Raw genomic sequence first — 25,194 nt, 5'->3', positions numbered from 1 at the left:
GGGAGAGATATAATAAATTGTGAAATTTTCTATATGAAACCAAAATTAAGAATAACTACAAAAAAACCTACAATATTTTGTAATAGTTTTCCATGTATAAAGAAACTTACATGACTGTCTCAAGTTTACGAATTAAATTACATCTAATTAAGAGAAACATTAACCTCTTAATCTAAGCATAGCATTAACAATCTAACTATATTCATTTGTTCTATTTCCTACTCTTGTTAGCCCACTACAGGTGGTAATTACATTAGTTTCAACTACACTGAATCTGTTACTAAAAATGAGTTTGTTATAATATCCTCTTATCTTCAGACTTAAAAGATAAAGTGGCTTGATAGCTTTTTATATGTAAGTTTTTAAAAATGATAAAATACTTATTTACCTGAAATGGTTTCTGGTAGATTTCTTCCATTGCAAGTCTGCCGTACTCTGTAAATAACTATTAAAGCAAGTTATTTAAAATAATGCCCCCAAATAGATTGAAAAAAGACATTTATCTATAAAGCCGCTCTATGTAAGACCATATAGATGTCAGAGCCTTTAAAATCATTTGAAAGTCAAGCATTTAATTTTCTAACAGACTAGTTATACATTAAAATTTCTTCTAGTTAAGAAGTTATGTATCAGTTTAAAACCATATAATACTGAATCTTCTTACACTATAATAGGTTTCTAGATGGAAAGTCACAAGTAAGAATTATATTTTCAATTCTTTGGCACACATTCTTTGAGAAATACATACTTGCAAGTGTTGAAGATCATCTTCTTGAATATTCTGAGACAAATTATATACCTGTTAAAACAAAATTGTAGTTTTTATCCATTTTTTTAATACCTAGCTGTGTACAACTTTACTTGTTGAAATTAAGAGTATTTTATACATCAGCACAAAAGAATCACCTAGCCATTAGCTTAACCAGTGGCACATGAAAAGAATTTTCTTTTTTCCTAACAGGATAAAACATTAAGGGGGAAGTAGTGACGGTAAATTACGCAAAAATCATGAAAACATACATAAGGGGTCTAGAAAGTGGCAGATATTTTTTAAAGGTATATTATGCAATAAGGGGGTTTTTTTCTCCTTCCCAAAGTTTCTTTAATGTTGTGACTCATCATTTTTTTAACAGTGAACACTGTTTCCACAATTATTTTCCTAAGTCAATGGACATAATTCTGCAAAAATATACTCCTCCCTAGTATAATCTTAAGAGTGTGTGTTTGGGTGGGTGGATGGATAGATAAACAGATGTGTTTGGATAGATGGATGGATAGACAGATATAGTTTATAGTTATTTAGTGTGTGCCTTGACTATCATCAACTTTACATGGCTTTTTTTCACTTCAAGTAAATCATTGGTCTAAATAACTTAAAATGAACATTTTACCAGCCTATGATAGCTGAAAAATATAACAGTAGGTGGCACTCTTGCCCTTTCCAGAATCTTTTATGAGGCTTTACAGGGCATAGAGCCCAGAGCTGAAGATTTGCCTGCTGTCAAGGAAGGAAAACTGGAGAAAAGACTGGAATTGTAAAAGAGGTCCAATCCTTCCAAGTCAGGCTAAAAGTGACAGTCTGCCGAGGGAGAAAAGTGAGTATCCACAGATGTCACCCCTGCAGAAAAATAACTCAGGTCTAAGAAAATAGGGTTACTCCAAAAATAGAACAATTTGTTCTAATGGCAAATAAGTGATAATCTAGCTGAATCACTTGGAGGTCAAAAATATAAACAGCCGGGATCCCTGGGTGGCGCAGCGGTTTGGCGCCTGCCTTTGGCCCAGGGCGCGATCCTGGAGACCCGGGATCGAATCCCACATCAGGCTCCCGGTGCATGGAGCCTGCTTCTCCCTCCGCCTGTGTCTCTGCCTCTCTCTCTCTCTCTCTCTGTGACTATCATAAATTTAAAAAAAAAAAAAAAAAAAATTAAAAAAAAAAAAATATATAAACAGCCAAAACAGGCCAGCAAACCTAAAATGACATTCTCAACAGACTAACTCCAAACATGGAACTTAAAAAGTAATTAATGACTGAGGTGATTATACTAGAGCTAAATATAAAATCTGAAAGCATGACCAACCTATTCCTACCCATAAGGATCTTAGCTTTTAGAAAACAGGTCAAGATATTTTCATTGTCTGGGCCAGGTTGCAAATCACAAAGAGAGACTTGTTTATCTTAGATCATTAGTACTTAGTATATTGTATTTTACTTAATAGATGCTTAACAATCACTTGTTGAAAGAATAAATGACAAGTGGATTTGTCATTGATCTACCAACCAGATAATTTATGAAAGAAAAATGTAACCTCAAAGATGAAAAAAATAATGAAAATAATTTTACCTTCATTGTTCATAGTTTGAAAAGTATCTTCTTCTATATTATCTCATTTAGATCTTATTTCTGCCTCCACACAACAATGCAAGATGGGTAAAATCCTTATTTTACAGATAAGAAAGTGGTGGAATGGCTTTAAGTGATTGTCTAAAACCAGGCCACCTACTATCGTGAAGTTAAATAAATTAACAAAAGAACACCAAGGTACAAATTTCAGGACAGAGAATTCCTTCATTATAACTTAAGGCAAGCTACAGAGCCAGCTAATCTGAAGTGCACAAAGACTGGCTTCTGCTTGCCTCAAGGGAATGGCAGTTGTGCCACCCTGCAAAATCAGAGAAAAAAAAGGTAGAACAAAATGGAGAAAAGATATTGCAAGGGTTCCCAGAAGCATTATTTAATTGGCAGTACCAGAGCTCACCAGCCCTATAAAAAACAGAAGCCACTCTGAAAAGCACTCCTTTTTTATCTCATAATAATATCCAAAATTTCTTTTCATTCTGACAGCTAGATATTTCAAAATGAGGAAGGAAGGAAATGGGAACTTATAAGAGACTGGACATATGTTCCAGATATTACCAGAAACCATTAGCAAAATTCCAAGATGCTGTGACAGTACCACCTATGATCTACCATCAATAAGAAACATCATCTGAGGAGCATATAGTTCTACTGTTTGCATATATACTTCTGCGTACATCACCACCAGCTAGGGCTAACCACCATACTCAATAATTCACTCTTCAGCCAGAGGAGCATCAACCACAGATGATCTCAGGGGAAAAAAAGTAAAGAGATACAAAATGACATGTGGTAGTTTAAATCAGTCCATCAGCCTAAATTATACAGAAAAGAGATGGACTAGCTTGAAGAGACCAAAACCTGATATAATACCAAACACAATTCAAGTACAGAGTAAGTGAAAAACAGAAGGGATTTTATTTACTAAATCAAATGGTTCCTATAAGTCCTTAGTGTATTATAGGAACATCACATAACATTTTGTAAGTTTAATATGAATTAATTCTTCTGCCTCTACTACCACCAAATAATCAAGTACTAGTTGTCATACATATCAAGTAGAAAACTAAGTTTAATTACTTGGGATATTTTCTTTATTGGTTTAGCCAAAATATAAAAAACATACTCTATAATATAGCTGGGAACCATATAACTGAATTCAATTAAAGATAACATGCGGGGCAGCCCCGGTGGCCCAGCGGTTTAGCGCCGCCTTCAGCCCGGGGTGTGATCCTGGAGACCCAGGATCAAGTCCCACATCAGGCTCCCTGCATGGAGCCTGCTTCTACCTCTGCCTGTGTCTCTGCCTCTCTCTTTCTCTGTGTCTGTCGTGAATAAATAAATAAAATCTTAAAAAAAAAAAAAAAAGATAACATGTGGTATCTTTTCCTTTAAAAAGAAAGGAAAGAAAGAAAGAAGAAAGAAGAAAGGAAAGAAAGAAAGAAAAAGAAAGAGAAAAAAAGAAAAGAAAGGAAAAAAAGAAAGAAAGAAAGAAAGAAAGAAGAGAAAAGAAAGAAAAGAAAAGAAAAAAGAAAGAAAGGAAAAGAAAAGAAAGAAAAAAAAAAGAAAGAAAAATCAAGCAAGCATAGGGATGCCTGAGTCGCTCAGTGGATTAAGCCTCCAACTCTTGGTTTTGGCTCTGGTCATGATCTCAGGGTTGTTGAGATCAAGCCCCATGTAGGGCTCTGTGCTCAGCACAGTCTGCTGTTTCTACCTCTGTCTCTCTTCACTCCCACAAGTTTGCGCACACACTCTCACTTTCTCACTTGTCTTCTTTCTCTCAAATAAATAAATCTTAAAAAAAAAGTATAGATGCTATGATGAAAAACCAAAGGGATTGGTTATTGGTTTATTACTTCCTAGCTAACCACTCAAAGTATGAAATTCCACACTGTGAACCAGAAAAGCACGGAAATGTAAATAACTCTAATTTTAATCCTTCTTTTTTCAATCAAAAGACATTTGTTTTTCAATGTGGATCATTTTTTTTCTTTTTCAAATTTTTATTTAAATTCTAGTTAGTTAACATATAAGGTAATATTGATTTCAGGAGAATTTAGTGATTCATCACTTAGATATAACACCCAGTACTCAACAAAACAAGTGCCCTCCTTAATCCCGATCACCCATTTAGCCCATCCCCCACCCACCTCCTCTCCAGCAACCCTCAGTTGTTCTCTATAGTGGAGTCCTTTACCAGTTCAGGTTTGCTTCCCTCTCTCCCATCCACTTGCCCTATGTTCATCTGTTTTGTTTTCAAAAAGCATTTGAAGAAAGAGCAAAGGTATTAGGATTATCTGAACTGATTATACCACACCATTTCGTGTCTCACCTGGACAGAGCTAGTCATGGTGCTCAGAGCGAACACCGTTGCACAGTCTTTGATAGTTGACTGGCTATCAAAGGCACCCTGGGTATCCATTAGCAGCACAGCCACCTAGGAATTTAAAAGTTTAAAATACTAAGTAAAATATTCACCAACAGTGACTATTAAAACCAAATTTAAAATGATAAATGTCAAAATCAGTAATAAAGTCAAGGAAAGTACTCTAAGTATCTCACACGTTTTGACATGATAATCCATATATATGTTATGTTAAAGTTAACATCGCGTTAACAGTTCTGTGTTTTGATCTTTAATACCAGGAAAGAAATCAAAAAAAGAATATGGGAGGAAAAAAAACAGAAAGTATAAACATTTACTTTTGTTCCATTAGGTCTGTCGATCACAAATACTTCATTCCAGACTTGTATGCCTGTTGTTTCTCTTTCACAACCACCTCGCCACGTAAAGCCAGTCAATGGTTCATTGTTTCCACCAATCCAACTTTGGGAATCCTGTTAAAGTCAAGCATAAATATAAAATAAAACACAAAAAATTAAGAACTAATTAATGAGAAGTGTAAGAAATCACCCATTCTTTATTTTACAAATGAGGCAGGTAAGCCCAGCAAGATAAAATACACTTTAACATTACACAAGTAGGTACAAAAGCAATTCCAAGTCCTATCTGAGGTGCTTTGGTCTTATAGACACTCTCCTACAAACTAAACCATCTCAAATCTCACGTTTTCATTCCCTAGGCTTCTAGATAAGTGAGATCATACCCACTTTCTCCCCATTTTGAAGATTTCCTATGTTTAAAAATCATAAAAAATAGATACTAGCTATTGTGACACCTTGTACAGATAAGCAAAACTAAGTTCCAGAAAGAATGGCTGTTAAAAAGCACTCGTCTCTTAAAATAGCTTATACTAAAAATGTTTTCACGCTGCCTTAATTTTCTCTTTAAAAAATATCAACTTTAAAAATAACCAAAACACTTATTTAGAATCAGATTCAAACAGTCCAATTGTTTTTTTGGTTTAAAAGAGAAAAAAAGCCTTTTTTAAAACCAAAAGGGACATCTGAACCCAGACAGGATATTTTACTAGGCAGTGCTAACTCACAGTAAAAATGACTGTTTGGTGTGATAACGGCACTGTGGGTAATACTAACAATAACAGAGTTCTTATCTGTTAAATACTCAAGTACTTATGGTGAAAAAATATGCCCGGCATTTGCTTTAAAATATTCCAGCAAAAAAATAAAAGTGCAGGGAGGTATACAGATGAAACAAGACCAACAAAATGTTGATACATACATTGGGGTTTATTATACTATCTTATCTTTGGTTATGTTTAAAATTTTCCAAATAAAATGTTCTTCCTAAACCACAGGGCTAGACGGTTATAATTAAATGTCGTGAAATAACATAAAAATTAATACATAATAAGATAATTTATCTGGAAAATTAATTCTGGGACACAATAAATGAATAAGTTTGACAGATATCAAGATCCCTATACTTTAGCCCACATACCCTTTACTCAAAAGTAACCCACAGGAAAAATTCCTTTGTTTCAGAAATACTTTTAACAAGCTTAGATACATAGTCCAAAACAGATAGCAAAGGTCACATTAAAGGTAAAGATGTTTAAAGTAGGCTCAATAAGGAATGAAACAATTTATGAAAAACAGATTTAAGGTGGGGGAAAAAAAAGTGTTGTCTAGACTATCATCTAATGTAAAAATCAGCCTTAAACTTCAAGCCATCCTATAGTTATTATTATCCCACAAAACTCCCATCCCCAATAGGTTACTAATCTTATCAATCACAAAATTCTCTTGCAGTCTTCTTCACTTTTCAGTGTCTTCAACTTAAGGCCCCTTCATCCCTTTTGGTGACAAAGCTACCTCATGGCACAACTTTATTTACATTATATACTAAGGACTTGCACTTCAGGAGGGGCCCTTCCAAGGATTAGAGAGATTATGATATCCCCTAAACAAGCCCAATGGTGGTCTTGCCCCTTGGACTATATTTCGGATGCTCCACATATGTCTTCTTATACCTCCATGCTATATTCTCCAACCCATCCTTCCATAGTCACTTAATTTTCTCAACAAGAAATGGAATCATGCTACTGTCCTAAAATGTTATCTGCAGAGGTGCCTGGGTGGTTCAGTTGGTTAAGCATCTGACTCTTGGTTTCAGCTCAGGTCATGATCTCATGGGTGGTAAGATGGAACTCCAAGTTGGGCTCTGCTTGAGATTCTCTCCCTCTGCCCCACCCCCAAATAAGTAAATAAATAAAATCTTTTTTTAAAAAGTCATCTGCAGTTCCCCATTTATCTATAGAACTCTGGAGATCTGTTGTATACAACCCACTTTTAATTTACTTTTCCTATCTCTGCTCCCAATAGTCCCTATGATCCCCCTAACACACACACACACACACACACACACACACATTTTCTGCCATACCAAAAAGATCACTATTCTAAATATGTGTGTTGTTTAGCAGATCTATACCTTTGTTCCACCTGTTCTCTGCGTGAACTGAGCCAGCAATCAAGGAACTCTAACTTTTATGAATTCCTAAGAATACTGCTGACACTACAGGTGGTTATCTTTACATGGCTTTGGACTGCACTTCTTGCGTGAGTCTTCAGAGCACACGGTATAAATTCCACCTCTGTTTACCAAATTGTTCCTACCAAAGTGTCTTATCCCATTTTAGGCTCTCACGTGTGGCTTCTCATTCTCCTAACAATGCCAAAGTGGTACTTGATAAACTATTTTTAAAAGGTCCAACCTATATGAACAACTTAAAAGAATCCACCCTGTTAATCAATTTTTATTCTATATTTTACTTGTCTTATGTATCTATAAGAATGTATGAGACTGTAAGTTCCATGATGTCATCTGAATGTATGTTCCATGAAGAAGGAAGTTTTGTCTTTTTTTTTTTTTTTGTCTCAAAACATAGATCAGTATTCCCAGGACATAGAAAAACACAGATCAGTATTCCCAGGACATAGAATAACACCTGACCTGCAGTAGGCACTCAAAATATTTGTTCAATAAATGAACACAAAAAATTTTACTAAGCTTCAATGTGTTTCCTTTTGAGCATGGGTAAGATTTATGGAAGAAATACGATCCCTTTTATTATTCCTAAAATCAATTACACAGACAAGAAAGTAAAAACAAATTTTAAAAAGCAGACATGACTGAAATCACAGGCCAACATATCTGCTAATCTTACCTTCTCCAAAACTTAAAAACAATTGATGTCTCAAAAAAAAAAAAAAGTCTCATAAAAAAAATCTACTATGTATCATGGTTTCCTAGTTCACCCTGTTACGGAAATGTTTAAAAACCACTAAATTTATTAGTCAATAAAAGTATGAAAGAGGAGCACCTGGGTAGCTCAGTTGGTTGGACGTCAGACTCTTGATCTTGGTCATGATGTCATGGGTGGTGAGATGGAGCCCAGAGTCAGGATCCACAATCAGCAGGGAGCCTGCTTGAGATCCTCTCCTTTTGCCCTCCCCCCACTCATAGACATTCTCTCTCTAAATCTTTTTTTAAAGAGAAGAAAGGTAAAACTTGAAGAAGTCTATCACTATATCATACTGAATATATGACATTGACCTGCCTGGCTGGACCACCAACTCTGTTTAAAATTTACCTAGCTTGTTTCACTTTATTGCTAGGGAGTGTTATCTTGCCTATGGTGAAAATAAGAATTTGTTTCTTATGAAGCTCCATGAAACATATTCATACATTCACTCAGCAAGTATTCACTGAACCCCTACCACGTATCAGCTACGTTCTAGGTTCTAGGGCTACAACAGTACACAAGAACAAACTTTCCTGCCCTTCAGAAGCATTCTAGGGAATTCTAAAAGCAGTCTCACTGTAAAAAGATGATATTTGTCATAAGTTACTAAAAATAAATCTAAGAACTGAAATACAGTAAACTGGTGCCATTTACTACTGGGGAGACAAAAAAAAGCCTTAAAACTCAGAATTCCAAAAATAATCTTAGTCCTTCAGTAAAAAAAGAGATCTTTTAGAATGAATCTCAATGGTAAAAAGTAATCTAAAAACACCTGAACTTTAAATATAATCAAATACTATAGAGAATAAACATAAGCCTTGCCAAAAAGACTTACCAATGTAATATAATTATCAATAATAAAGAAACCCCCCAAAAAATAAAGAAAGAAACCCTACCTACTCTAAATAATAAGAAACAAATTTTTTTTTTTTAAGATTTTTATTTACTTATTCATGAGACAGAGAGAGAGAGAGACAGAGAGAGAGGCAGAGACACAGGCAGAGGGAGAAGCAGGCTCCATGCAGGGAGCCCGACGTGGAACTCGATCCCAGATCTCCAGGATCATGCCCGAAGGCAGCGCTAAACCACTGAGCCACCTGGGCTGCCCAATAAGAAACAAATTCTTATTTCACCATAGGCAAGATAACACTCCCTAGCAATAAAGTGAAACAAGCTAGGTAAATTTTAAACAGAGTTGGTGGTCCAGCCAGGCAGGTCAATGTCAGAACACACACAACTTCCTGTTTGAAGGCCTACACCCTTTCAATGGGCAGATTGGAAGAATAAAGACCATAGTAACTTATCATAGCTAGGAGGAAAAACTGACAAAAGAGATGAAATTAAAGTTTCAAGTAACACTACAATAAAAGAGGAGACCCTTCTTAGTTGAGAGACATTCCCCCACAAAAGCACCACAGATGAAAATTTTAATCTTGTAAAATCTACCTAATTAAGGAGGTAGGTTATTAACAATCAACATCCAAATTGTGGATAGAGTAATATACATATTCTGACCACAAAGCATCAGTTAGTCTTTTTATTTAAATACATAAGAATCCTCTACAAATCCTAGAACAAATTAAGAAACAGAGTCTTAAAACAGTTTTAAATTATCTAACATCTTACCTAACCCCATGTCCAACTCCTCTCTTTGGGGGCTAGACAGATAACATTATGACTTATCCAAGTCACAAGCGCAAAGGACAACTCTATCAACTTAGGTGCACACTAACGAAGAATTAAAAAAAAAAAAAAAACTGGTTAAAAGATGTCCTTGACTTTGATGACATTATACTAAATGAAATAAGCCAGCCGCAAAATAACAAATATTGTATGATTCTATTTATATGAAGTACCTACAATAAATTCATGGAGACAAGGAGAATGGTAGTTACCAGGCACTGAGGGGGAGGGGAAAAATGGGAGTGTCATGGGTACAGAGTTTCAGTTTGTGAAGGTGAAAAAGTTCTGCAGACATTAAAAGGAAAGCTACAGACCCATATAGCACAGGAACATAGATGCAAAAACATTCAACAAAATGTTAGCAAATTAAATCCAATAATGTATATTAAAAAAAATTATACACAACAGCTAAATGAGACTTATTCCAGGAATGCAAGAACTGACTCAATACTCAAAAAATTAATAACGTATCAACAAGCTAAGAAAAATCACATGACCATATCGATAGATACACAGAAAAAGCACTTGACAAAATCCAACAACTATTCATGATTAAAAAACAAAAGAAAACAAAACCTCCGAACAGACTTGTAACAGAGAGGAACTTCTGAACTTGATTTAAAAAAAATACAAAAATTCCTACAGCTAAAAATCATAGATAATGGTGAGAACTTCAATGTTTCCTCCCCCAAAGATTAAGAAAACAAATAAGAATATCAACCTTACCACTTGTACTCAACATTGTACTGGAGATTCTAGACAGGATAGTTAGCCAAAAAGAGGTTAAGAGGTACTTAGATTGGAAAGGATGAAGTAAAACTATCTCTGTTTACAGATGACATGACCTGGTATGTAGAAAACTCTAAAGAACACACTAGAGAACTATTGAAACTAATGAAGGAACTGAACAAGGTCGCAGAATACAAGATCGATATATAAAAATTGATTATATTTGATGGAAGCTTGCAATGAACGATCTGAAAATAAAATTAAGAAAACAATTTCAGGGGTGCCTGGATGGCTCATCTGGTTAAGCATCTGCCTTCAGCTCAGGTCATGATCATGCCCTCATTGGGCTCTCTGCTTGGTGGTGAGTCTGCTTCTCCCTGTCCCTCTCCAATCTCTCTTGCTTTCCTTCTCGCTCTCAAAAAACAAAAACAAAAAGAACCACAATTCCATACTTAATAGCATTTAAAAAGTAATACATTTATCAAAAGTAGAACATACTCTGCAAATCATTAAGCATTTTTGAAAAAAAATTAAAGATCTAAATAAATAGAAAAACATTTTTAAAACAAATAAATAAATGGAAAAAATCTCATGTTCATGAAGTGGGACACTTACTATTAATATGGCAATACTCAAGTTGATCTTTCACAGTCAACCTAATCACCAACAGAATTCCAGCTAACTTCCCATAAAACCGACAGGCTAGGTCTAAAATTCATATGCATGGACTTGCAAGGAACCTAGAATAGACTATCTTTTTTTTTTTTTTAAAGATTTATTTATTTATGATAGAGAGGCAAAGACACAGGAGGGGGGAGAAGCAGGCTCCATGCCAGAAGCCCCACGTGGGACTCAATCCCAGGACTCCAGGATCGCGCCCTGGGCCAAAGGCAGGCTCTAAACCACTGAGCCACCCAGGGATCCCCAGACGATCTTTTTTTACTATTATTTTTTATTTTTTAAGAATTGACAATCTTTAAAAAGAACAAAATAAGAGGACTCTCACCTCTTGATTTGAAAACTTCCCTAAAGAGCAATGGTAACCAAGAGAGTCTGGTCCTGGCATTAAGAATAGATATATAGATCAATGAAATAAAACTGAGAGTCCAAAAATAAATGCATATGTCTATGATCAACTAATTCTCGACAAAAAAAGTACCAAGACCATTCAATGGAGAAAGAACAGCCTTTCAACAAATGGTGCTGGAACAAATGGATAGGCATATATAAAAGAATTGAAGCTAGACCCTTGCTAATTCCATTATTATTATTATATACTACTGTTTTATAATTAGTGAATTACATTAACATGTATTCAGATAATTATAACATTATTCATAAGCCAAAAGGTGGAAACAACCCAAATGTCCATTAACTGATAAAGTGGATAAAGAAAATGTGGTATATCTATAAATAAAATAATATTGTCTTAAAAAGTAATGAAGCACTGATAATGCTACAACATAAATGAACCTTTAAAATGTTATGCTAGGAGTGCCTAAGTGGCTCAGTTGGTTCAGTATCTGCCTTTGGCTCAGGGTCATGATCTCAGGGTCCTGGGATCAGGCCCAGTGTCAGGCTCCCTTCTCCTTCTACCTCTAAACCCCCACTCATGCTCTCTCTTAAATAAATAAAATATTTTAAAAAATAAAATATTATGCTAAATGAAAGAAGCCAGTCACCAAAAAAACCCACATATATTATTTATGTGTATGTCCAGAAGAGGCAAATCTATAGAGACAAAAAAAATTGGTAGTTCCTTAAGGCCAGAGGTTTTGGAGGTAGAGACGGGGAAGTGATAGTTAAAGGATACAGGGCTTCGTTTTTCTCATTTTTAGGTGATAAAAATATTCTAAATTGGATTTTTGGTGACAACTATCACCATATTTTGTGACTGTCTATTCTAGGTCCCTTCCAAGTACAACTCTGCGAATATACTAAAAACCATAAAACTGTGCAGTTTAATTGGATGGATTATATGGTGTATGAATTATATCTCAATAAAGCTGTTAAACGAAAAACCAAAAATCAAATACACTTAGTAGACAAGCTTAACAAAAGACTTCCAGTCATACAAAATCCATCCCATACTACTACAGAAGTCTAGGAGGAAAAGGAAAGTCCACTGGAGGTTCTGCTATATATCCATGTACTAGCGCAATATGTCATAAATCCTATGGCTTAAGTTTTTTTTTTAAGATGTTTTTATTTTTAAGTAATCTCTACACCCAACATAGGGCTCAAACTTACAACTTCAACATCAAGAGTCGCATACTCTACTGACTAAACCAGCCAGGCACCACTAAACTTGTTTGGGTTTTTTTAAGATTTTATTTGTGAGAGAGCGCGCGCATGCGTTTAAGTGCACATGAACAAGGGGAGAAGGGCAGAGGGAAAAAGAGAGAATATTCTCAAGCAGATGCCCCAGGCTCAATCCCAGGACCCTGTGACCATAACCTCAGCAGAAATCAAGAGTCAGCTGCTTAACCAACTGAGCCACCCAGGTGCCCCTAAACTTGCTTTTTGATGGACGGATTATGATAACCATTATCCAAAGTATCTAAAGAAAATGCATCCTATTAGTTATTTTTAAAATGTGTAAGAAAATGATGTTTCAAATGGAACAAACATTCCTGAACGAAAACTCATTCAGTTAAACAGCAAAACTGGGAGAATGAGAGAGACAGGGAGTTAATAACTTTAAAAAACTATTCTTCAACAACAGTTAATAATAAAAGGCACTTAATTTATACAAGACTGTTTAACACCCTAAATGTCTTAATGTGTTTGATCAGTTTACATTAACAGTCTATTACTTAAAGATATCCTTCAATAAATGACCTAAATGAAATCAAGTACTTTAGAAATAGTAAATTTTATTTGTTTTTAAGATTTTATTTATTTAATCATGAGAGACACAGAGAGAGAGAGGCAGAGACATAGGCAAAGGGAGAAGAAGGATTTCCACAGGGAGCCAGATATGGGACTCAACTCCAGGACCCCGGGATCACTACCTGAGACAAAGGCAGATGTTCAACCACTGAGCCACCCAGGTGCCCGAGAAATAGTAAATTTTAACTTAAAAGAAACACAGATTTCAGAATGGAAAAAAGATCTGTTAGAACAATTTATGTTCTCCCAAGTACAAATATATGATGACACAGGTACTGTAATTGTGATGATACTACAAAACAGGCAGTATATACATGTGGGGCTTATAGCTGGAGAGATGTTTTCAAAGGCTACAAACAACAGAACATTTTTCAGGGAATAGACACTCAGGAATGCAACCGAGAAAGCCTCTCCTAAGATACTGCTATAAGGACTTTGAACAATATATTGTAGACTACTCCATCTCATCTGCTTTTGATTCCTCTAGCTTTGGCAACATTTGGTGAAGTTTTTCTAACTGAAATTACTCACACTAATTTTAAACCTGCATATGAGAGAACAGAAGGTTAGTTTCAGCCCAGAAATCAAAATCTAAGAGGAAAAAAAAAGGCCAGTGTGCTAATGAAAAAAGGGTAATCCACAGTTCACATAACTCAACCCTTTAGCTTATATTCAGGAATAAAAATAAGCCTAACAATTTTTATTTTATTAAAATTCTGATCAAATTTTGCTGCCTTAAAAAAATTTTTTTGCTGGCTTCCTGCATAGGCAAAAATAGAACAATGTAAAATTTAAATTTTCAGCAGCTTATCACATAAGTTATATACAGTATTCCTTTCACCTGTCATAAGTGAAATACACAAGTTAATTCAGTTCAAGTAATAGTTAGATGAATAAGCTAAATTTCTACATTAAATGTAGCAACAGTTTTATAAACATGAACCTGTATAGAGTATGATGATGACTTAAAACTTACAAAATGCATACCTATCAGAACAGCTAAAATTAAAAAGACAATAGTGTTCATAAGATGCATAACAAACGTAAATCTCTTACATTGCTCATGGAAGTACAAATTGGTAAAGCCACTTTGGAAAAAATTTTGGCAGTCCATCTAGTTAAATGGGCATTATGGACTAGCATTTCTACTCTTGGGAATATAACCGACAGAAATAAGTACTTATGTCACCAAGACTTATATAAGAATTTCATGGTAGCTTTATTCATAACAGACAAATATTACAAATAACTCATATCTGTCAAAAGGAGTAAATAAATTGTGATTTATCTTCATCCAATGAAATACCACTCAGCAATAACAATTACTAATGCATGTGATAACACAGATAAATCTCTTAGATTCAATGTTGAGTGAACGAAATGAGACACAAGACTGAATATGATTACATTTACGTAAAGTTCAATCAAGAGTAGACAAAACTAATCTGTGGTGATGTAAGTCAGGATTGTGGCAGACTCTTGGTGTTGAAGATAGTAATACCTGGCAGGCAACACGAGAGAGCCTTCTAGAGTGCTAGTAATGTTCTCTTTCTTGATTTGAGTGGCAGTGGTTACAAAAGTATAGGTACACAAAAATCACTGGCTATACTAATAAGGTTTATGCACTTTATTGTAAGTCATACCACAAAAAAAATAATGACCCTTGGAAGAACCTTTTAAAAATATTATTCATACTCTAAATACATTTCTTTCTTAGAAAAGAACATGAAACAAGCCTTCCTTCATGCATCCACACATTTCCCACAAGTCTAACATCTCAGACATTGTTATTAGCCTTAGGGGAAAAAAAAGGGTGAAATCAAGTTCAACATCCCATATGGCCAATTCGGAGTTATTTGTGCTTTTGGCAAATTATATGTAGCAGCACATATGATCCTTAAAGATAGTTCTTACTCCTGATCTCTGGAAGCCATTGAGGGAGCAACTCTAGTAAAATATAAAAACTATATATAGTTTCCCTTAAAATGCCTTTAGTAATTATGTTATAAATGTAGTCAAAACTCTTTACTCACCTAAGCATAGATACCAGTAGGCAGCAAACAAGTTAACAGGCATGCGCCCCTGTCAGTCTATCTCAACTACTGAAATAGACACTGAAAGTGACCATTTTCAAAAGAACAGTTCAGTGAAAGTATGGAAAAGGACCAAACGTCATTTTACATAGTGGTTTTAAGAATAAAGACTTTGGAATCAAACTGCCTGGTCTGGCTGGTCTCACTCAGCCTTGCTATGTCTTTTAAATTTAGCCTCATTTCCTTACCTATCAAGTTGAAATACTAATATTACTGTATTGGGGTAATGTGAATACTGAGTGAGATAATACCTATTAAATGCCCAGTAATCAGAATACCTAGAATTCGACAAAGATTCAGAAACTGTTATCTTAAGAGATAATCTGTACTTCCTCATGGAAGAATACATCATCTATGAGATGCTCTTGCCAAAAAGTCGAACAAGTCCTGAGTCGGATCAAGTCCATAGATTTAACTCACAATTTATAGTACATTCACAGGACAAAAGAACATGTAAAACTACACCATTCAGATAAAAAAATAAAAAATAAAAATAAAAAAAACAACAACAGCAAATCCAGACTGGGGAAACCGTAAGACCAGCAACTAATTTCTTTAAAAAATAAACTGCCAAGAAAGAGATGGAGGGAAGCCTAAAAAGAATTAAAAGCACTTTAAAGGCCACCAATCACAATGTGGATCTCATTTGGTTCAATCTTGACTTGAACTGTAAAAAAATTTTTAAATTAAAACATGAGTCAACTGGAAAGTTTATCCCTTTTATTACCTAACTTACGAATTACTTGTTTTTATGCATGATATTATTGTAATGTCCACAAAACCCCTTATCTTTAAAGAGATATATACTATAATATTGACAAATTCTATACCTGGACATACTTCAAAACAACATATAAAGTATGGAATGAGTTGGAGTATAGATGAAATGAGATTGAGTTGATAACTATAAATACATGAGCACTCATTATGCTATCATCTACTTTTATATATAGGTGTTAAAAACTCACAGTAAAATTTGTTTAAAAAACAGAAAATGATATAAAAGTACAAGCAACTCTGTACAGAATTAAGACTCTAGCTACAACAGTTCAGTAGCAGCTCTCACCCATATATCCCAAGTATTAAGTTTTACATTCATAATTTAATTCTAAATTAAGTTTTGACCTTCCTAAACCAATTCCTGAAATTCAAATTACTTTTACATGATAATTTTTGATCAGCATTCTTCTACTACTTCTGATTATCACAGGTGTAATCTACTTGGGAAGCAGGGGATTCACAAAAATCAACTTACTAAAACTGGTAAGATCAAAACAAATATCCACTGACAGCTAAATGAATAAATAAAATGTGGTATAATCATACAGCAGATAACAAAGTAACAAAAATAATGAACGATCACTACATGCAAAAACACGGACACATTTCATAGATATCTCAAAGAAGCCAAACACAAGCTTTTATAGTATGATTTCATTTACATGCAGTTCAAAACTAGGCAAAACCAGTCTGTGGTACAAGAATCCAGGATAACAGTTATCTTTTGGAGTAGATATTAACTAGGGGGTAGATATTAACTGGAAGGGATATAATAAGGTGGGGGGTGAGGTTCTGTATCTTTATCTGGGTAGTGGGAATATGGGTGTGTACATGTGTAAAATTTCAGAAAGCTATACAATTAAAGATTTGGATACTTTTCTGTATATAAATTATACTCCAGGAAAAAAAGAAAAGAAAAAATACATTTATCTAAACTACACCCCCCAACAACCAAATCAGCATTAGAAAGGGAAAGGCATAGAATACTTGAGTATACATATATAATTCACAAGGAAAAGTCATCCTCTCTCCCACCACTACCACCTATTCTGTTTCTCATTACAGATTTTCATCTCCTCTTATATAACTCTCTACTTTTACAAATAATGATTTTTTTAAATACTGACATAATAGACCTAATATTTCTCACATAAATTTTTATAATTATTTACAGCTTTTTGAGAATTTACACTTTTGGAGAAAACTCAAACTCTTTTACAAAAAATAAATATTCTACTTACAAATTACTAGGTTCACCAACAATATTTGAATTTCTGTAGTATTCCTCATATGTGGCATTCATAGTGAATGTCGTAAGTGATATCCTTTTAAGTTCAAAATGTGCTACTACTTTATGAATTCAAGAATCAACAATTTTAGTGACCCTTTCATATCTTATATTTCATGGTAAAAGTTGAACTGTAGTTATTGATCAATTCCAATACACAACAGAATCTTATTCTAGAAAAATGTTTAGTTCATCTCTTGTTTACAAAAGACTAACTTCTTTCCTCCTATACTTTTAAAACAATCTTTTCAAAACACAGTGGTAAAAAAAAAAAAAAAACACAGTGGTAGCTCAAACAAAACAAAAACCCTGTGTAAAAAGCTATTTACTTCACAAGAATATAAGACCTAAAAATCAGAATTTCCCCTATAATTTGGAAATGTTTGATAAAAACCTCAGAATATTCTTAGTTTTAAGAATTTGAATACTGAAGTTTTCATTTTTATCCAACAGAAACAAGCTCACATTCAATCTTGTATTACTTTACTAATTACTCAAAATGAAGTCATCTATTTCTAAATCGTAAAGTAAAATATTTACATTTCGCTCCTTTAGTGAACTGCATCCTTACATAAATTGACTCACGTCAATAAAAAGACAAAGTCAGTACAAGCCGCTGCTCATCTCCTACCTTCTTCCGCTATCATAACACCTTTGCAGGCAAGATATGGTTAATGAAATAAATTCAGAACTATTCCATTGTGACTTTCCTTCTATACTTTCATTCTCCTAGGAAAAGCATGACCCACCACTAAATCAGTTTAAGTGGAGGCATGCGGTCCCAAAATTCAGACTATGTTTAGCATCATTTTTAATTAACAGAGTAAGATTATTTATATCAGAAATTCTATATGGAAACCTTATCAATCAAAAATTAGTAAAGATATTTCAGCTTATAAGCCACTAAGTAGGTATATAACCTCACTCGGGTCCTGATAACCTTCCTATGGCTTCAGTGTCTCCCCCAGGAAAAGGGATATTGTGTTACTTCAGAGACGGTAAATACAAGACACATGCTACTCCCCTCCTGAACCACCACTACTAATTGATCAGAGATTGATGCAGAAATGGCACCTGAGGTGAAATTTATCTGTCATTGCTAGGTAAGTGATCTACACTTCCTTCCCCTTTGAACATTCTGTCTGTGACCTACCTGGAATCAAATACATTTGTACTCAACATCTCAAGACACACATACATACAATAGTATAAGCTTACTTAAGGAGTCAGAACCTCAATTATCATCTTTAAATGTACAGTCTTTTTTAAAAAGAATATGCCACTATTTATTCATTTCTCTATTTCAGATGTAAAATTGTGAGAAATAATCTAAATGGATAAAATACTGCATCTTTCTCAGTTTGCTACACATGTAACATAGTGCTGTTTAATATGCACTACATTCTTGATATTGAGGCATACCTGACCATGCCTGAGGAGATATTATGAAAAGAATTTACTGAAAAGCTTCCTGGAAAATCAGCTAGGAATGTTTACCTTGTTACTTACCTTAAGGCAGATGCACACCCAGTTACAGATTGATATAGAACTTGTAAAGGTGAGCACCCTGACATGTGTTTAGACAATTACATAATTCTGTCAAAGCGTTATTTCTAGTATCTTCATGTGGCTTCTGAATGTCAAACGCCCCTGTAATGAGAGTTCTTCCTCCTAAGTGCGGCACTCCAAATTTCCAAGTCCTCCTTCTTTGTCCCTATCAAATTCTCCCCCCCTCAGCCCAATATTCAATGGTTAGAAAAACATTCTGATTCAAGTGAAATTATTTTTTGCTTTTTTTTCAGGGGAGAATGCCAAAATCCGGGGAGAGAGGGAAATAACAATTGCTTGGTATCATGAAAAAGTGAAAATCTGTGGAGAAGGGGAGATTCACTGGTCAAAACAAGAAGTGCTTACTATGGGACAATTAATGTGTTAGATGAGGGAGATATGGTAATCAAGATAAGACCCACTCCTGACAGAGGTTAAACTCGCCAGGAAAAATAAGTAAGTAAAACAGTATCAATGAAACAAATGACTTGCGCATCAGAGGTGGGAGGAGAATATAAAATAGTCTTAAAAATCAGAGGAGGCCTCAGGGCACCTGGCTGGCTCAGTCACAAGCATGTGACTCTTGATCTCAGGGTTGTGGGTTCAAGTCCCACTTTGGGCATAGAGCCTACTTAAAAAAAAATAAAATAAAATCAGGGCAGGCCTGCTATGCAAAGATTAGCCAAAGATAAAGCAACATTTGAAGAAATAACAAGAAACACTTGAGGAACTGCAAATACGATGGTATGCTTGACACAGAGAAGCAAGATACGAAACTCAGACATCATCAAAGGCCTTGGAAGCCACTCTAAGGAACTGGACTTTAGCTCAAAATGTAATAGTGACTGAAGCGGACTTATTTGAAGAGCACAGGTGTACTTTTACAAAAGTCTCTATCAGCCCACTTCACACATTGTTGGAAAGGTGATTAAGAAGGGGAATGTGTGGGATCCCTGGATGGCTCAAAAGTTTAGTGCCTGCCTTCGACCCAGGGCGTGGTCCTGGAGTCCTGGGATGGAGTCCCACAGCAGGCTCCATGTAGGGAGCCTGCTTCTCTCTCTGCCTGTGTCTCTGCCTCTCTCTCTCTCTCTCTCTGTGTCTCTGCCTCTCTCTCTGTGTGTCTTTCATGAATAAATAAAATCTTTTTAAAAAGGCGGGGGGGGGGGGGGGAAATATGTGAAGAAATAACAAAAAGGGAGAGATGAACAGTGTATCAGAGACCTTAGCGTATACTCAGACATCTCGGGTTAGAGCTACAATGACTCTAACGTAGATTCTCACTCATATGCATCAACATGTACTACATGCAAAAAGCAATTACGGAGATGAAGAGGAATCAAAAACTCAAACAAACTTAGATTACTGTCTTAACTGAGTAGTTTTAGCAAGAACTGGATTTTGGTAAAATTAAAGACACAGTTCTCACTGTTTTTTGTCTATTCTTTTTAAACAAGGTCGGGTTTTGGTTTTAATTGGGTTCAATTTAAAAGACACTATTCACCTTGTTATACATATATCTAAGCATGAAGTCCAGTAGAAATGATTTCCCTTTACGAAAAGCTCCTGCCACGGATACCACTACTATGTTAAGATCTCGTATGTGCTCCTGTAGCAATATCTGCTCCAAAGCTTCTTCATCGAGCTCAAAGTTATGGTCATCTTCATGAGCAAGAACAATCTGTACTGGACATGGTTTCTTCATAACCTCATCAGAGTTTACTAGGTCATCATCTTCATAATTCTCACCTAGAATTAAAACAAGAGAAGAGGTTACTTGAATTCCTGCATGACAAACTTCTAAAGGATCACAACTAAAGCAAAATTTCAAGTAATTTCCCCCTTATTGCAGATCATCTGAAAATAGTTACATAAAGTAATATTCAAGTACATACTGGATTTCTCACTCCCTCCTCTATAACAGAACCAAGAATACGCTAAGATTTCCCATTATATATACAATAAGCAGCAATACTGAGTACAGCCTCTACTATTAAGTCTTAACAGCTAAACGTGAACAGTAGCTGTTTCTTGAGCCTGCATTATTCTATAAACAATTTCTGTATGCACACAAAAAGTTGATCTGTGCAAAAGGGAGTAGGAGGGGAGTCTATTTTACCGAATAACTCAGATTCCAATTCTCCCTGTGGGCATCACCTGGAAATTACTCTAAGCCACAAAGATTAAAACAGGAGTTGTAAACATTGTTCCCTGGGAAACTTAAATGGCTAAGCTAGGGTCATAAGAAGTTTCTAAAACAGACACTTATGGTAAAGCTAACAAGTCCCTAATTTAGTAAGAGTAACCTAAGAGTACAGCTTCCCTTATTAAAGCAAAGCACAGGATTAATATCTTAGTGGAAAACACAAGAACAGTGAGGTGCCTAACTATAGAATAGTTTCATTTGCCTCTGGGCTCTTTTTCACCAAAGACCACAGCCACCACTTCAAAATTACACAGCTCCCCAAAACAGTTATATAAGCTCTTCCTTCATTCACCCCGCACACCAAAAGAAGGTAACCTTTGCAGAACTTTACTCAACAATGAGTAACTATAAAACCCGAAACAGCAGAGACAAGTTTCTAAAGTTTAGGTTTCTGTTCTTTTAAAAAATAAACAAAAACACCTAATAGCTGGTTTCAGAGTCTATATCCCTTGTCTGGCTCTCCTCCCTATCAATTATCCCATGTAGCAACAACTTACTCCTGAGGACCTTATCCTCTTCCACATCAACAATTTTAAGAGACTCTCCCCCTTGAACCTGTCTACTAACTGCTCCTTCCCAATCTATGTAGACGTACAGTATCTGTTCTGTTCAATGCAATGACTGTCCCTTCTCTACCAGCAGACAGTCCAATGAGGAGTGGCACATTATTAGCCAACACTGCTAGAATATCTTATCCAACTAACAACTATTCTTAAAAATGAAGTATCTACATTAATGGATTTTTTTTCTCCTTACAGAAAGAAAAATCTAGTTTTTGATTTGCAAAAGCTAGGAGAGCCTTTACTTCCACATTACAAGGCACCTTTAACTGTAAGTAGCAAAAGCAGCAACACTATTTCAAAATGCACTGCAAACAATAACAGTATGAAGAGCAAGCCATTTCAAAGAAGAATCTTTGAAAGTAAAAGCAATCAATATTTAATTAAAGAGGATATTAACACTTCCAGTTTCATGGTACAAATGCAGAGTGGTACCTAACTGGTCTCTCTTCTTGCCCCCTCCTCTAATCTGATCTAAATTCCACAGAGTAGCAACTAAATAACATACATAAATGAGTGTGACTAAATTACTCTCCTTAAAAATCAGTTACAGAGGATTAACAACTGCGATCCTACATAAAATCCTGTACTCACTGCCAAATCTCTCCTGCTTCATTTGGTGCTACTCTCGCCTCTGTAAACTACAAATAGACAAGCTAGCCTTTTTTCAGATCCTTATGCTATTACAGCTCTTTCTATACTCATATTTCACTCATGATATTCCTTTGTCTGGAATATTTTTTCCATGCCATTGCCCTAATCAATTCATACTTATTCCTTAAGACTCAGAATATGTCCCCCCTTCTAGACTATCAATCTTCTGTTTAAAACTCTCAATTAGCTTCCCACTGTAACCAGAAAATATAAAGGAAAAAAACAGAACTCAAAGTTCCTTAACCTCCACAGCCCTGTGTTATCTGGTTCCTGCAATCTAGTCCCCTAGCTTTTCCTTGAACAGGCCAAACCTGTGTCCCACCTTAAAATCTTTGTCCTGGGGCAGCCCCGGTTTAGCGCCGCCTGCAGCCCGGGGTATGATCCTGGAGATCTGGAATCGAGTCCCACATCAGGCTCCCTGGATGGCGCCTGCTTCTCCCTCTGCCTGTGTCTCTGCCTCTCTCTCTCTCTCTCTCTCTGTCTCTCATGAATAAATAAATAAAATCTTTAAAAAAAAAAAAATCTTTGTCCTGCTTTCCCATCTGGAATGGTCGGTCCCTAGAAACTCGTGTGGCTTCATTCTCCATCATCTAGGTCTCAGCTCAAATATTCTCTTAAGTGTAGCCTTCCTTGATCACTCAAGTCTAAATTACAGACCCCTCCACATCACTTTAAAAAAACAGGTTATTGGGATCCCTGGGTGGCGCAGCGATTTAGCGCCTGCCTTTGGCTCAGGGCGCGATTCTGGAGACCCGGGATCGAATCCCATGTCGGGCTTCCGGTGCATGGAGCCTGCTTCTCCCTCTGCCTAAGTCTCTGCCCCTCTCTCTCTCTCTCTGTGTGACTATCATAAATAAATAAAAATTAAAAAAAAAAACAGGTTATTTTTCCCCACAGTCCTTTTCAATATCTAAAATGACCCTTTTTTATGTGTTTACATGTGTACCTTATTATCTCTCCCTTCACAGAATATATGTACCTCAATCACCCTGATGACCACTCCATCTCCCAGCACCCAGAACAGTGCTTGGCACCTAACAGGTGCTTAATAAATATTTCTTGATTGAATGAAATTTACACATTTCATTCAGGAGTTTTATACCTGCCCCTATGTATTTTAAAAGCAAATTTGAGAATCACCTAATTAGTTTGGGAAAATACTTCCAGCAACTCAAGAGTAGTGTATTTATCACAAAATTATAATTAAAAGTATTAAGTTCTATTAAGTAATACACTAATTATAAAGAATCCAAAATGATTAAAGGCTAAAATATCACAATGACCAAACTTGGATTGATTTTGTTAAAAAAAAAAAATCAACAAATAGTCTTGTTCTTACAGTAAAGAAAGCATTAGTTTTTGAAAAATAAAAACAAATCACTTGGCAGGAAATTTTTATTAACTTGAAATTTTACCTAGATTAGTTGACTATAGTTACCATGTAGCCAGTTTTCTTTGATTAACATGGATAAAGATAGGTACCTCAGATTTATAGGCAGCAGGTGTCTAGTTTGTCATCATTTCTAGTGTGTAGACTTCAAAGTGAAGTGCACAAACCATGTTTCAAAAGTATAATGGAGCACATTATAGTGACATGGTTCACTTAAGTTTACTCCCTCATTATGATTTTTCTACCAAATTTGTACTAACTACAGATAAAGAACTCAATTCATCAAACACTGATATAAGCAACTGAAAAATAATGTACATTAGATTACTTGTAAACATTAACACATAGTGATTACATACAATTGGAAATCTTTTTAAATTTAGCATCACTCTAAAATTTTAAACTAAAGTTAAATGCTATGCAGAGAATAGTGATTTTATTTCCATTTTTCAATGCCCGAAAATGACTTAAGGTGACTTCAGATCTCCAATAAATTTTCCTGATTGACTGTTCCAAGTCAGTTCTTCCCCACTCCAATTCCCAAAACGATCTTTCAAGATAAAAGCTGAAAGATACTTATAGAAAATCAATTGTTCCCCAAGTATTTCCCCATGCCTTAACACTAAGTATACTTAACCTATTTGCCACAAGGCCTACAAAAAGACACCTGTAGTAGTAAAAAAGATGAGTAATTGCCAGGGGTTGAGGGGAAAGGAGACAAGGATTTTTAGGGCAATAAGCTATTCTCTCTGATGCTATAAAGGTACACACACAGCATTACACATTTGTCAAAACCCAAAGAATATACAACCCCATAAGTGAAGCCTAATGTAAACTGTGGGCTTTGAGTAATAATGATGAGTCAATGAAGATTCATCAACTCTAACAAATGTACCCACTTTGGTCTGGAGCAGGGAGGCTGTTGATGTGTGTGGGGCCTGGGGTATATGCATACTCTGTACTTTCCACTCAATTTTGCTATGATCCTAAAACTGCTCTAAAAAAAAGAAACCTATATAAAACAAGAAAAAACTTGTCTTTTTGATTGCTCTTTAAACATACTTTATCTTAAATCTGCCAAACTCATACATTCAGCATATATTCCAACAGCAAAATTTACACTTCAAAACTGACCTAGATCCATCTGCATTCAAGCTTAATTATAAGCTAAGGCAATAAAAAGATACTACAAATCTGTATTACAATAAAATGTTACTAACATTAGATTATTTCAACCCCAAACTAAACTTATAGAAAGAGAACCAAATAAAGAATAATTGACTTTTCAAAAACAATGAAAGTATATTTTAAGTTATTATTCACATTCCAACTAAAACCTTAAAAC

At 35.2% G+C, this 25,194-nt stretch overlaps 1 protein-coding gene across 4 annotated transcripts in view; it reads right to left on the bottom strand.

The window, feature by feature from the left end:
* ATL2 (atlastin GTPase 2) overlaps nucleotides 1–25,194 on the bottom strand; it is a 55,712-nt gene that overhangs the window by 11,983 nt on the left and 18,535 nt on the right. For 2 of the 4 annotated variants that reach the window (XM_041754873.1, XM_041754870.1), the window contains exons 2-6: nucleotides 20,544–20,788; nucleotides 5,064–5,198; nucleotides 4,693–4,797; nucleotides 749–799; nucleotides 389–445 (exon numbers count right to left, since the gene is read on the bottom strand). In XM_041754873.1, coding sequence (XP_041610807.1) covers nucleotides 389–445; nucleotides 749–799; nucleotides 4,693–4,797; nucleotides 5,064–5,198; nucleotides 20,544–20,788 — 593 coding nt within the window. The remainder of the gene's footprint in view (nucleotides 1–388; nucleotides 446–748; nucleotides 800–4,692; nucleotides 4,798–5,063; nucleotides 5,199–20,543; nucleotides 20,789–25,194) is intronic. The other 2 variants (XM_041754871.1, XM_041754872.1) reach the window with 1 other exon arrangement.

This window comes from Vulpes lagopus, chromosome 5 (assembly GCF_018345385.1).
Source record: "Vulpes lagopus strain Blue_001 chromosome 5, ASM1834538v1, whole genome shotgun sequence".
NCBI lineage: Eukaryota > Metazoa > Chordata > Mammalia > Carnivora > Canidae > Vulpes > Vulpes lagopus.
Note: the sequence above shows the minus strand (reverse complement) of the source record. Positions and strands in the feature narration are given on the sequence as shown.